Source organism: Chlorocebus sabaeus, chromosome 17 (assembly GCF_047675955.1).
Source record: "Chlorocebus sabaeus isolate Y175 chromosome 17, mChlSab1.0.hap1, whole genome shotgun sequence".
In the NCBI taxonomy this organism is placed as follows: domain Eukaryota; kingdom Metazoa; phylum Chordata; class Mammalia; order Primates; family Cercopithecidae; genus Chlorocebus; species Chlorocebus sabaeus.
In genome coordinates this window covers 17,894,236-17,908,142 of record NC_132920.1, presented here as the reverse complement: position 1 = coordinate 17,908,142, position 13,907 = coordinate 17,894,236, and the positions used below count along the sequence as shown (strand labels likewise).

Genomic DNA, 13,907 nt, shown 5'->3' with positions numbered 1-13,907 from the left:
TTGCCCCAAAATTGCAGGATTGTGGTGGTGATTTAAGTAAATCCTCACAACTGGATTATGTTTAACTCACTAATGTAAAAGAATTATTTCTGAGTTCTTATACTGTACTCAGCCCTACATGAATAGATGGGATTGGGGACAGGGATTATATACCATGTGACCTGGCCTCTGTTTTCAAGGAGTTTAAATCTTAAAGATATATGAGACTCAAATGCAGACAAAGTTACTGAAGGCAACAGAACTTTATGTGTGCCAATAAGTGCTAAGCTGTTATGTTGACCCTAGGAGTCCTGGGATATTAGAAGTAGTGAAGGCGAAGGTAGTCTCCAAGGCTGATGAGGAATTGAGAGAGCTGAACCTTGAACTGTGTCTTCAAGAGTGGGCAGGTATGATCAGGCAGAGTGGAAAGACAAAGTGGGATAAAGGCATGTAAATTGCATGAGCTGTGTGGTAAAATCTCATAGTGTGGGTGACCTGAAAGAGATCAACCTGCTTGTCCTGGGAGAGAAGAGGAGCTTCAGTGTTTTGCAAAAATAGAACTACTATCAATGTAGAAAATAAGAACTGCCCCTCCTTATTTTCTTTCCAAATCCTGGAACCTGGAATGTCTTCTAAAATGTCAAATTGTATTTAGTTTATTTCTTTGGAATATACAAAAGTACTAATACTCGACTACTTAGAAAAGTTCACATGATTAAAAACAAGAATGTTTTGGAGAATGAAGGGGAGGATGGGCATTGGAGAGCAGTCAGAAATAAACACACCTTTAGGCAAGTGTCAATGAAATGCTGTTTTCTAAGGAGTCAGCAACCAAACCTGTGTGTCAGGGTCAGTTAGGTCTGTTTCAAGTGATGTTCTTTTTTTAGTTCACTAGATATTTACTGAACAAAATCATTGCCTCTTTCTGTAATGAAGCCACATAGGTATCTCAGCAGTAGTCTGTACTTGACTAAGAATCATGGCTTTGACTGATACAATCAACAAAAGGCTTTTTTTTTTTTTTTTTTTTTTTTTTTTGAGACAGAGTCTTGCTCTGTCACCCAGGCAGGCGTGCAGTGACCTGATCTTGGCTAACTGCAACCTCTGCCTCCTGGGTTCAAGCAGTTCTCATACCTCAGCCTCCCTAGTAGCTGGGATTACAGGTGCATGCCACTGTGCCCAGCCCATAATTTTTAAAATACGTGTTTATATGATTTATGTTGAATCTGATAGATGTTTATATTATTCTCATTTCATTTGTTTTTCAGCTTGTTAAAAGATGAACTTGGTGCATTAAAATGTTAAAGAATTTATTTGTGCGGGTAGTGATTCAAGAATTGGGCAGCTCCAAACTGGAAGGGGTTTGGGGCTCCACTGAAGGGTCATGAAGGGAAAGCTTTTATAGGGTGAACTCAGAAGGAAAGCAAAGAAATTATTTGATTGGTTAAAGTTGGAGCAGTTGTTTCATTTGTACTGTCCCAGTGGAAAATTCTTGATTATATACCTAATGCTCAGTTGGCTGCTGGTGATTGGAGGTGATTGGCTGAATTTAAGTTTTGGTTTTTTTATGTAGAAACCCAGGACCTTGAAGCCATCTCAGCCTGTTAAGTTTATTTTAGTACTTTATATATATGAAAGGGATGAAGATTAAGATAAGGTTTCATATGTATATGAAATTTTTTATTTTTACATTGTAATATCACATGAGGTTTTTTTTTTTCCACCCTAAAGGATAGCATACTGTATTCGCTTATAGTGTCAGTATTACTGATACTGGAAACTTTTTTTTTTTTTTTCACAACTACCAAAGAAGGACATACAGCCTCTAGAGTTTGGGGCAGCAACCTTGAATCTGAATTAGGATGAGTGAGCAGCCCATCACCTCATTCAAACCTTAATAAGGTGTATCAATGAATGAAGTACAAGGTGTGTCAATGAATGAAGTACAGCGTATATCAATGAACGAAGTACAGGGTGTATCAATGAATGAAGTACAGTTATGATGCGCTACAGGGTTTACTTTTCCTTCTGTAGCAAGGATCCTTGTTCTAAACCGAATGATGAGTAAGTCTGGGTAGCAGCAGATGAGCTTTGTGGCTTTCCTTTTTTCTTTTCTGCCCAGTCTCCATTTATTCTTAACAAGCAGTCTTTACTCAGAAACACAAAAGAAGGTAGCAGAATTATGTTGGTATTCCCATGTTATGGGCTATCTTCTAAGTGATAAAGACTTTTAAAGTGCTTAAAATGCTGAAATAGAATTGGTTTTCTAAGAAGAATGAAGAAAACCTTCTTGGAATGTCGATGAAGAAAGGATAATTTTGTTGCTGACGGCTAAGAAGGTGAATGTACTACTGGCTACAAACCAGCACTAGTTCATTGCTGCTGGTGGTGGTTATTATTATGCTGTGACTGTGGCATAAAGGGCACATATGAGAATTCCAGAGAGCTCACTGGGATTCCCCTAGTCTGTCCCAGCCCCGTTGGTTACTGGGTTCATCATAACGTAAATGGGAAACCTACATTTAATTACCTTTGGTCCGTGCTGTTTCATATAATGGCCTTATTGTAAGCCAAGTGACTTTCCTTTCCTTTGTTAAATAAAGCAGTGATTTGCATGGCTTTTAAAGAATAAAGCAAGCAAAATGAGAAGGTGTAGTCAAAATGTGGTTCATAAAGTTTTATTATTGTTCTACCTACTTAGAACTGAGGCTTTTCTGAATAGTCTTCCACTTAAGGATATTTTCATGGCAGAAATCTCAAGTTTTTTAACAGTATGGAAATCCGTGACTTGCTTAGAATTAAAAACACTTGTGCATTTTTATTTATAACCTCTATAAATGTTTATCTTGTTTTAAAGGGTAGACATACAAATATGTTGAGACTTGCTTAATGGCAGCCAGAGATACCAGTTATTCTAGTTCCCCTCTAAAACCTGAAGACAAAAATCACATTCCCATTGTGTCTGTCTGTGGGAATGACATAAAGCAATAAGGGGTCATTCTCTTTCAGCTAATTCATGGAATTTCAAAAAAATGATGTTTCAACTTCATCATTATAGGAATGGGATGATTTTTCTTCCCTGCACTCAAAAGTATAGAATTATGCATGTGATTGGACATTTTTTTCCCCCCTGCTACTGAGCTCTCAGTTTTGTTTGAGTCCCTCAGAGCTCTGTAAGGAGTGTCACACCCAGTGATGGAGAAAAGGCATCCTGCTGTTTTTGCGTGTACCTTTCTGTGTCCTCTGCCCTGGAAAATCTATTTTCTTAGCTGCATGATTCTATTTCCTGTGAAGAAGGATTAAAGCCATAGGGTAAATGCCCCCATTTCTTTTTCATAGTAATTTTACAGTTTATGAATTGAGGATATCAGAGGTTGATCAAGAGTAACTATCAGGAAGGCCAAGAATTGTCTTAGGATTGCATAACTTAGAAATCATAATTGAGCTCCTTAATTTTGTACATGAAGAAAATATTTACAAAGCAAGTCAACCTAACATTTTATTGCCTTGAAAACTGTTTCCTAGCCAAATGCAGTGGTTCACACCTGTAATCCCAGCACTTTGGGAGGCTGAGGTGGGTGGGGGGATTGCTTGAGGTCCGGAGTTTGAGACCAGCCTGGGGCAACATAGTGTCTCTTAAGAAAGTAAAAAATTACCCAGGTGTGGTGGCACACACCTGTAGTCCTAGTTATTTGGGAGGCTGAGGTAGGAGGATCAGTTGAGCCCAGGAGTTCAAGGTTGCAGTGAGCCATGATCGCATCACTGCACTCCATCCTGAGCAACAAAGTGAGACCCCATCTCTGGAAAAGAAAAGAAAGAAAACTATTTCCTTGTCAGAGTTTTTTCCAGGTGCAGTTTCAGTCATTTCTCAGTTATTAACGTGTAAAAACAGACCTTTTAACAAGTGCATGTGTGGCTGATGGTGGGGAAAAAATGGAAACTTGCTTTTAAATGTCTATTCAGTGTTAAAGTATATGAGTTATTTAAAACCATGGTTTTTAAGTGAGAAAAACTCCCACATATATTATCTTAGAGTATATTTGTTTATCAAAGGAAAATATGCATATATTTTAACAAAAATTTAAGAAAAATTTAAATATAAAAATTGATTTAAAAATATTTAATCACATGCAGTAAGGATTGTGGCATCTTTCTTTATCTTGATGCTCTGCCATTGGCATTTCTTAAAAATCATTAAAAATATCTGAATGATTGTCTGATTTCATTCTATGGAACCAAGAAATCATTATGTCCATGCCATGTTTTTGAGCAAATATTAAGAGTTTATCACTTCAGTCAGTAATGTGTTTGAATTTGGCTTCTGATCTTCATGAAGAAGAATATCTTTCAGATCATGTTATCAAGGTGCTGAATTTACCTTATGTTTTTTCTCTTTCATTGTTTCCCTCTGATGTGGCTGCTGTGTTGACAACCCTCTGCATCCCTGCTGCTGAATTTATTTTTTCCATCATTAAGGAAACCTCCCAAGGTAAGCACTAATATGAAATTTGGCGTGTGTACTGCTTTAGTTTGCAAAAATCCAGGATTCAATTTATCACTGTAACCCATGTAGAACATCTGTCTCACCGAGAACTCAAAACAACATCCTAATTTAAAACTCACACCATGAACAAACAATTAATGTCAGTATTAACATAAAGTTAGAATGTCAGTCTACATTGACAGAGCACTTTCACACATTATTTCATTCTCGGAATGAATGCTGTAATCTTCAAAGCAAACCTGTCAGATTATTGTTTCTATTTTCTTGATGATGAAATGAGACTCAGAGAGATGAAACAATATGTCCTAACTCACAGAATGAGTGAATAGAAGAGCTGGAACTGCACAGTATCAACACCACCCTAGAATGTGGAGGAACAACTATGGTGATATCATAGGATGGTAGTTAGTAACCGTGATTACTGATTGGACAAACAATCTTTTCCTGGCCCCACTGAGATTAGTTGTTATCATTGGAAAAGTTCTTCACACTTTTAAATAGAGATTCAACATTCTACCAACTTTATATGCCTCATTGGAGTTCCTAGCCCATCACAATGGCCACTAGTTAGTTTTTTCCCCACCTGCTCTGGCCAAACTTTGATGGCATCTTTACCAGTGAGAAGCCTAGAAGTTAGAGAATAGTTAGAAGAGGGAAGTGGGGGAATATGAGAAGTAAGGAATCTGAATGACCAGCCCCTGAATAACTGAAGATTGATTCTGTTATCAGTGAGCATTTTGTTGAGTATCACAGGGACACTTAGCACCAACAGGAATGAGAAATTTAACCAGCCCCTGGCCAGTGATGCTGATTATAGCTATGTTTCTTGAGATAGGATTAGAACAGGCTTACCTACACAAACTATATGGTTGGAATCTAAGACAAGTTGGGTGACGGTATGGAATCCAGAAAAGACAAAGCTTACTTTCCCCTAGGGTTATGAAGAACAGTCCATCTCGGATTATGGAAACCCACTAAAATGCTGCTGTATACCTTCTCCTTGTTTAAGACATTGTCCTTGACACTAAGAGTTTCAGCTTTAGCAAGGAAGGCATGCATTGAACAAATGATACGAGATCTGTTAAGAAAGTAGAAATATATAATATATTAGAAAAGTATTGGCAGTGGCATTGTGGCCAAATCTAGATAATCAGGAGATTCTCCCCGAGCAATTGTCAGTGTAGACATAATCCCTAAAACTGGTCTCTACTAGAATGTATAAGTGCTGTTTATCTAGTTTTTATATCCCTTGCTGTTGGTTCCCCAAAGTTTCAGAACAGTCAGTCTTGTAGTACAAAGTATTCCCCCACAGAAAAATATCAATGAAATACTGCACAACTCCACATATGCCTGCTTAGTGAAGGAAAAGCACTGAAATGAAAAAGAGACACAAAAACGTTTTTAAAAATCACTATTGCGGCCGGGCGCGGTGGCTCAAGCCTGTAATCCCAGCACTTTGGGAGGCTGAGGCGGGTGGATCACGAGGTCAGGAGATCGAGACCATCCTGGCTAACATTGTGAAACCCCGTCTCTACTAAAAATACAAAAAAAGAAAAAAAAAACTAGCTGGGCATGGTGGCGGGCGCCTGTAGTCCCAGCTACTTGGAGGCTGAGGCGGGAGAATGGCGTGAACCCAGGAGGCGGAGCTTGCAGTGAGCCGAGATCGCGCCACTGCACTCCAGCCTGGGGGACACAGCGAGACTCCGACTCAAAAAAAAAAAAAAAAAAAAAAAAAATCACTATTGCTTTGTACACAGGAATGTTCTTGTCACTTTCTAGTGGGCATATATAGCCTAGTGGTTCCCAGCCTTATTTTTGCTGGATATCCTGTTGATTGTTCCTAAGAAGTGTCATGAAATTTTCAAAATAAAAGTAAAGCTAAATCGCGATGTTAAACAATGCGTATATGCGTGCCATAAGGCACATCTGGAAAGCATAAAGATCATCTTGAAATCAAGTAAATGACTCAATAGAATCAAATAAAGATGGACACAAAGTAGATACAGGCCTTTCCTCATAGAAACCATGTAAATGTTGAAAGAAAGTGGGAAAGAGCAAGGTGCTTTTAATGATGATTATGTAAGAATAAAATTTTATTTAAAATGATGAGATTTGGGCGTAAGTAGTCAAAAGCATCAGAGAAGCCTGGTTGTTTCGATTTAACAAATAATTATTCTGGGCAGGGGACAGCTGCTGCATGAGTCAGACAGAGTCCTGGCATTCTAATGGGAGTCGGGGGAGGGGAGTACAGTTGAACCCTGAACGACACAGGTTTGAACTGCCCAGGTCCACTTATATGCAAATTTTTTTCAACCAAATGCAGATAGAAAATACAGTATTCGTGGGACATGAAACCCATGTATACAGAGGGCCAACTTTTCCTATAGGTGGGTTCCAGGGGACCAACAGAGTAGGACTGGAGTCTGTGTGGACTTTGGTATACATGGAAGTTCCAGAACCAATTTCCCACATATACCAAAAGATGATTGGTATGTGTACAGTATGGTGTAAAATTGATTATATTAAAGACAAGAGGCAAAATATTTGTGAAATTCATAGAAAAGTTCCTGTTCAGACGTCTGCTGTCAGAAATGACAAACTAAGTAATTAGCATTGCCTTTTCCACTGAGGACAACTAGGACTGGACAAAATATTAAAAACTTATACCTGAAGGCACTGGAGATAAGCCAGGTTAGTGAGGAATTACTAGACCAAGATCCAGAAAGAGGTAAAAATTTAGAGAGATGAGCCTAGCATTTAGATATATGCCGTTCAGGAAGGAGCGACTTAAAGACGGAGCAAATACATACAGACGGACTGCTTTGTGGGGCTGAGGAGGACAAAGTATTAGAGTTCAGGTTCTTCCAGAGGTGGAGTCCTTGCTAATCTCCTTATACTTTGGGTTGGTAAAGTTGATTGAGATGCCGCCAGGGGTAGGATATGAAGGTGAAACAGAGGTAAACCAGCCATCACATGGATTCTTATGTGGTTCCAAGTCATTTGTATGATCCAGGAAATCTCAAGCACAAAAATTGGAACAAAGTGATACCAGAATGCAGGTGCCCATAGGTACCTGGCAGAAGTGAATGAAATCCTAAGTCTTTGGTGATTCCACAAACTGTTTTAAAAATACAATGTCCAATACACCATCAAAGTTAAGGAGGTACATGACAAGATGTGACATGAACAAGAGCCAGCAGAAATAATAAAAATTAGAAATAGACCCATAGATGCTTCAGATGGCCAAATTATTAAACAAGAACTCCAAAATAAATATATTTGTTATCTTCAAAGACATAAAATATAAGATTGAAAATGTTGGAGAGAACTAGAAATTATAGAAAGTGGCATAACTGATTTGGAAAATAACCCAATAGAAATAAATCCTCAATCTGAAAAACCTGAAACCGAAATTAATAATTTAGTACAAGGGGTTAGCAGCAGATAGATCCAGCTGCTTTGAATCCATTCTTAAGAAGATCCAAATGCCTAGCTGGTCCAGTTGAATTAATGATAACTCAGCCATGGTTGAGTTACCATTATTCTTACTCAACTGCTATGCAGGAAGGGTCTCACATCCTTTCTATCAGTCCCTGGGACTGTACTCTTTGAATACTATTATTAGTAGTAACAGCTTTCTTTAATTGAGAGGGAGTTGGGATAGGGATGAATAAGTAAAGCATAGGGGAAGCTGTACTGCGTGATACTGTAATGGCAGATATATGACATTATGCATTTGTCAAAATTCATAGAACCATACAGCCCAAAGAGTGGACCCTAATATAAACTGTGGAGTTTAGTTATGAATAATGTATCAATATTGGTTCATCAGTTATAACAAATGTACCACACTAATAAAGATGTTAATAATTGGGGAAACAATTCTTAACAGTAGGGAGTGGGGACAAGCGAGACTATATAGGAACTCTGTACTTTACTATCTGCCCAATTTTTCTGTAATCCTAAAACTGCTGTAAAAAACGAAAAGTCATGATTATGAAAAAATCACTATAATTCTTATTAACAGAATGAAAAAGAAAAACTATGTGATCATATCAGTAAGATGCAGAAAAAGACCAGGTGCAGTGACTCACGCCTATAATCTCAGACCTTTGGAAGCCAAGGCAGGAGGATTGTTTGAGACTAGCCTGAGCAACATAGCAAGACCTTGTCTCTACTAAAAATGGAAAACAAAAAAACTTAGCAGGGCATGATGGCATGTGCCTGTAGTCCCAGCTACTCAGGAGGCTGACGTGGGATGATCACTTGATTACACTAAGTTGAGGCTGTAGTGAGCTTGATCATGCAACTGCACTCCAGCCTGGGTGACAGACCCCCCCGTCTCAAAAAAAAAAAAAAAAAAAAGGGGGATGGGACGTGGTAGCTCACGCCTGTAATCCCAGCCCTTTGGGAAGCTGAGGTGGGCGGATCACGAGGTCAGGTGATCAAGACCAGCCTGGCTAACACAGTGAAACCCCAACTCAAAAATACAAAAATTAGCCGGGCATGATGGCACGCACCTGTAGTCCCAGCTACTTGGGAGGCTGAGGCAGGAGAATCACCTGAACCTGGGAAGCAGAGGTTGCAGTGAGCCGAGATTGCGCCACTGCACTCCAGGCTGGGCAACAGAGCAAGACTCCATCTCAAAAAAAAAAAAAAAAAAAAAGATGCAGGAAAAAAGCATTTGACAGAATTCAGTATTTATTTATGAATTTATGATACAAACTTGCAGCAAGCTAACAGTAGACAGAAACCTCAATATGATAAAAGACCCATGAGAAATCTACATCTGACATCCTATGTAGTAGTGAAAGACTGAATACTTTCTGCCTAAAATGGGGAATAAGGCAAGGATATTGATCTAACAACTTATATTGTGCATTGACAGGAGGTCCTAGGCAGTGCAGTTAAGCAAGAAAAATAAGTAAAAGAAATTCAAGATGGAAAGGAAGTAGCAAAAGTATATTTACAATAAGGTACCATAAGGTTGGATACTTGGAAACCCTTAAGAAATCTGCAAACAAGCTCCTACAAGGTGGCAGAAGAAAGGTCAAAAGACATTTCTTTGTACTGTCAATAAACAATTCAGAAATAAAATTTTTAACCATCAAAACATCAAAAACATCAAATACTTGGGATACATTGAATGAAAAACATGCAGAGCTTCTGAAAGCCCACATTTGGTTATTTGATTGTAGACAGATATGCCAAGAGATAGAACTAGGAGAGTGTCAACTGTGCTCAGGTAAAGGCAAGGCGTAGAGTTGGGAATCCTGGGTGACTGAACTGTATTTACCCAGAACACTCCTGACACCAAATATATGGTGTTTTCCCCAGCACCAGTAAATTCTCCAATTCTCCAAAATCAGCTGAATGCCCTACTATCTAGTTCAATTCTGGCACGTTACCTGGAGTTAGCACAGACCTACAGGTTAAGGGCTCAGTCCCACAAGGCTGCCTCCACTTTAGATGCCATTCACAAGTCCCAGGTTGCCACCTATACTTCTGACCTACCGGCTATAAATCAAGAGTTCCCGTGTCCCCCTCCTCAGGTTCCATAATTTGCTAGAATGACTGACAGAACTCAGGAATGCCCTTTACATAATATTGCCAGCTTATGATAAAGGATAAGACTCAGGAAGAATCAGATGGCAGCAATGCATAGGGCAAGGTATGTAGGGCAGCAAGAAGCCTTTTTGCCTTTTCTGTGTGTACTGCCCTTCCAGTACCTTCTTGTGTTCGGCATCCTAGATGCTCTCCCATCCTTGTAGTTTAGGGATGTTTATGGAGGCTCCATCACATAGGGCTTAATTGATTGAATCCATTGAACTCAGTCTCTAGCATCTCTCCCCTTCCGGAAGTCAGGAATGGGGCTAAATGTCCCAACCTTCTAATCCTGCCTTGGTCTTCCTGGTAACCCGCCCTATCTTGAAGCCACCTAGGGACCCCAGCCACCAGTCATCTCATTAGCATACAAAAGACACTCTTATCACTGCAAAGTATCACCCAGCTGTGGCAGGCCTTGATGTCAGGGTTGGACCTTGATACATTCAATGTCTCTATTGCCTGTTTTGAACAAAGCTTGATCAGTATGGAAGCTAGCAGTGGTATTCAGTAAAATACTTCAGAAAAAAAAGGTAATAAGAGTGTGCACAGGAGCAGTGCCTGTGAGAGTAGGAAAGAGGAAGGGAAGAATTATGAAAACATTACAGAAATAAAGTAACCAGGACTTTAATGCTAACAGCATATAGGAAAAGACAGTACAGCAAGAGTCAGAGATGTGTCTGGGGTTTGAAACTGAGTGAATGAAAAATCAGCAGAAACTAAAGAAGGAAGAGCTAGTTTGGTTCAGTGGGAAGTTGATGGGTTACGTTCTAGAGTGGGCTGAGTTGGAAATGATGGCAGCCATCTGATAGGATGCTTAGCAGGTGATACGAATTTGCAGACCCTGCCTTACAAAGATCAGGTAAATTATTGGGGTGAAGAGAGTAGGAAGTGGCGGAAGAGGGATATCTTGAAAACAGGATTAAGTGGAATAGAAGATATGAGAGAACAGAGGATAGCACCTTGGGACTCACTCTGCTTTGGAGAATGAAAAGAGGAGGAAGAACCAATGAAAATTAAGAAAAGCCACAGATTTATAAATGGTTGGGTGGTGGGGTTGAGAATTCATACACTTGTTCTCCCCAAATTGGGTTTCTTTCTTTTTTTAAGAGACAGGGTCTCACCCAGGTTGGAATATAGTGGCATAATCATAGCTCACTGCATCCTTGAACTGCAGCCTCAAACTCCTGGGCTTAAGCGATCTTCCTGCCTCAGCCTCCCAAGTAGCTGAGACTAGAGACATGAGCCACCACACTTGGCTAAGTTTTTAATTCTTTGTAAAGATGAGGTCTCACTCTGTTGCTCAGTCTGGTCTCAGATTCCTGGCTTCAAGCTATCCTCCTTCCTCGGCCTCCTGAATTGGGTTTCTTTTGTTCCTAACTCCTAAAAGTTATTTTTTCTAAGTGTTGTGTTAGGGCAAGGAGAAGATGAAGATATTCTTCCAGCTGAGTTTTAAAAGTTAGCTTTAAAATTTTTTTATATAGCATGTGTAATGTAGCATGTCAGAATACAAGGGAAATGTATGTAAATTTCTGTCTTTATAAATTGCTTTGTACCATATCTTTGGATTTTTCTCTTTGATAAATGTTATATTTTCTAAATTTGCACTCTTGAGTGGAGAAACATTTATTTCAGCATAAGCCTCATGCATACCCTTTAGTACTTTTACCAGTTGTGTATTATGATGTAGTATTTATGGAAGTGTGTTTTGTTTCTTTTAAACAGAAAAGCAGAAAAGCAAACTTTTGGGCAAACATGAGACATCTGCTTCTTACCTCTCTGTAGTTTACAGGGGGAAAAGAGAGGCTTTGTCTCATAATTTGTAGGGTTGGAGTATCTTTCCTTCTCAGTGTGACTGTAGTTTTGAGTCTGAGGTTTTTGTCTGAGAAGTATTGCAGATAGATGTAAATGAGGGAAATTCGGCTGGGTGTGGTAGCTCATGCCTGTAGTCACAGCACTTTGGGAGGCTGAGGCAGGAGGATTGCTTGAGGCCAGGAGTCTGAGGCCAGCCTGGGCAACATAAGGAGACCTTGTCTTTAAAATAACAATAACAATAATAACGTTATTATTATTATTATTATTATTATTATTATTAGCTGGGCATAGTAGCATGTCCTTGTAGTCCCAGCTGCTTGGAAGGCTGAGGTGGGAAGATCGCTTGAGCCCAGGAGTCTGAGGCTTCAGTGAGATATGATCGTGCCACTGCACTCTAGCCTGGGTGACAGTAAGAACTTGTCTCTTTGAAAACAAAAAGAAGAAGAAGAAGAAAGGGGAAAGTGCTTGTTAGTTTAGCCACCTTCTGATTAACTTTGGATTTTGGCAAGAGGTGGTGCAGAGGAAGAAGACACTTGTGTGGAGAATCACTACCTAATTATGCCATTACACATACTCTATTGATAGGTACAGGGCAGTGTCCTCAGTCAAAGCAGCTCTGCCTGCAGAAGCCCAGTTTCTGCATTCCCAGGTGGCCCCCAGAACGTCTGGCATGTTCCAAGACCCCTCGCTTGTCATGGTTTTGTCTTATCTGGGACAAGTATCTTTCCTTCCTGAGGTGCCACACTGAAACACACAGGAATAAAAAAAGAATTCTTCCTCCTTTTTTTCATTTTCTTCTTCTATCCCTCAATATTTATTGAGCACCTTCTATGTCTCAAGTTAGCACTACAGAGCTAGAAGAGATTTTTTTTTTTTCTTTTCCCGAGACGGAGTTTCGCTCTTGTTGCCCAGACTGGAATGCAATGTGCGATCTCGGCTCACCACAGCCTCCACCTCCCAGGTTCAAGCAATTCTCCTGCCTCAGCCTCCCAAGTAGCTGGGATTACAGGCGTGTGTCACCACACCTGTAATTTTGTGTTTTTAGTAAAGACAGGGTTTTTCCATGTTGGTCAGGCTGGTCTCGAACTCTTGACCTCACGTGATCTGCCTGCCTCAGCCTCCCGAAGTGCTGGGATTACAGGCGTGAGCCACCGCGCCCGGCGCTAGAAGAGATTTTTAAACTCTGACCATTCAAACCTTTTTATTCAAGACCAAAGAGACTGATGCTTAATTGGCTAAAACCATTCAGGGGGAGAGCTTGGCTCCAGTCTAGGCCTCCTGATTGCCAGTCAGGTACAGTCCAGGGTGATTTCAGCATCTGCAGATTTTGTTATCCTTGGGAGCTCTTGGAACCAGTCTCCAAGGATACAGAGGGACAACTGTATTTTCTATGACACCACATGGTTGTAAATGAGTTTTTCTATGTGTTGGATTTTATGTGCCAAGATACAAGGAAAGAGTAAGAAGGAAGAATCTGGGGGGAAAACGTATAAATCACTGAAAAGTCAGTTTGTGTAGGATCATATTCTTTTTTACTCCGTTTGCTCATTTTAAACTCACAATTGTTTTGCTGAGTATCTTATAATTTCGTGTGTGATTTATTTGAGTAGTTAGAGCTTGCGAATTAAATTCACTTTCAATGTTTTTTGTTTTATTTATGAGTTAGGTTAGGCTACTGAACTTCAAGGTGTTTGATCTCACTTCTATGTTTATAAATTTTTGGCAAAATTTTAAGCTGAAGACATTGACTACATTATAACAAAACAAAATTGTTACTTTTTGAAACTGAATCATTTGAAGAAGCACACAGATACATACCAAACACCTGCCTTTATAAAAGTTGCTCAGAAAAAGGGAGGGGGAAACCTTATTAGGTACAGTTTATGCCATCTGAAATGCAACTTTATTTAGTCTGGCTTCACAATCTGTGACTGCCTTCATTTTCTCTTGCCTCTGCTGTTTTGCTAATAAGCATTTGGCCTCAATGAGGTAAGTTCTAGACCTG

The 13,907-nt window shown here is 39.6% G+C and overlaps 1 protein-coding gene across 8 annotated transcripts in view; it reads left to right on the top strand.

The window, feature by feature from the left end:
• Positions 1-13,907, top strand: part of KIF13A (kinesin family member 13A) — a 233,237-nt gene that overhangs the window by 87,999 nt on the left and 131,331 nt on the right. For all 8 annotated transcript variants that reach the window (XM_007973605.3, XM_007973602.3, XM_007973599.3 and 5 more), the window contains exon 3: positions 4,456-4,468. In XM_007973605.3, coding sequence (XP_007971796.1) covers positions 4,456-4,468 — 13 coding nt within the window. The remainder of the gene's footprint in view (positions 1-4,455; positions 4,469-13,907) is intronic.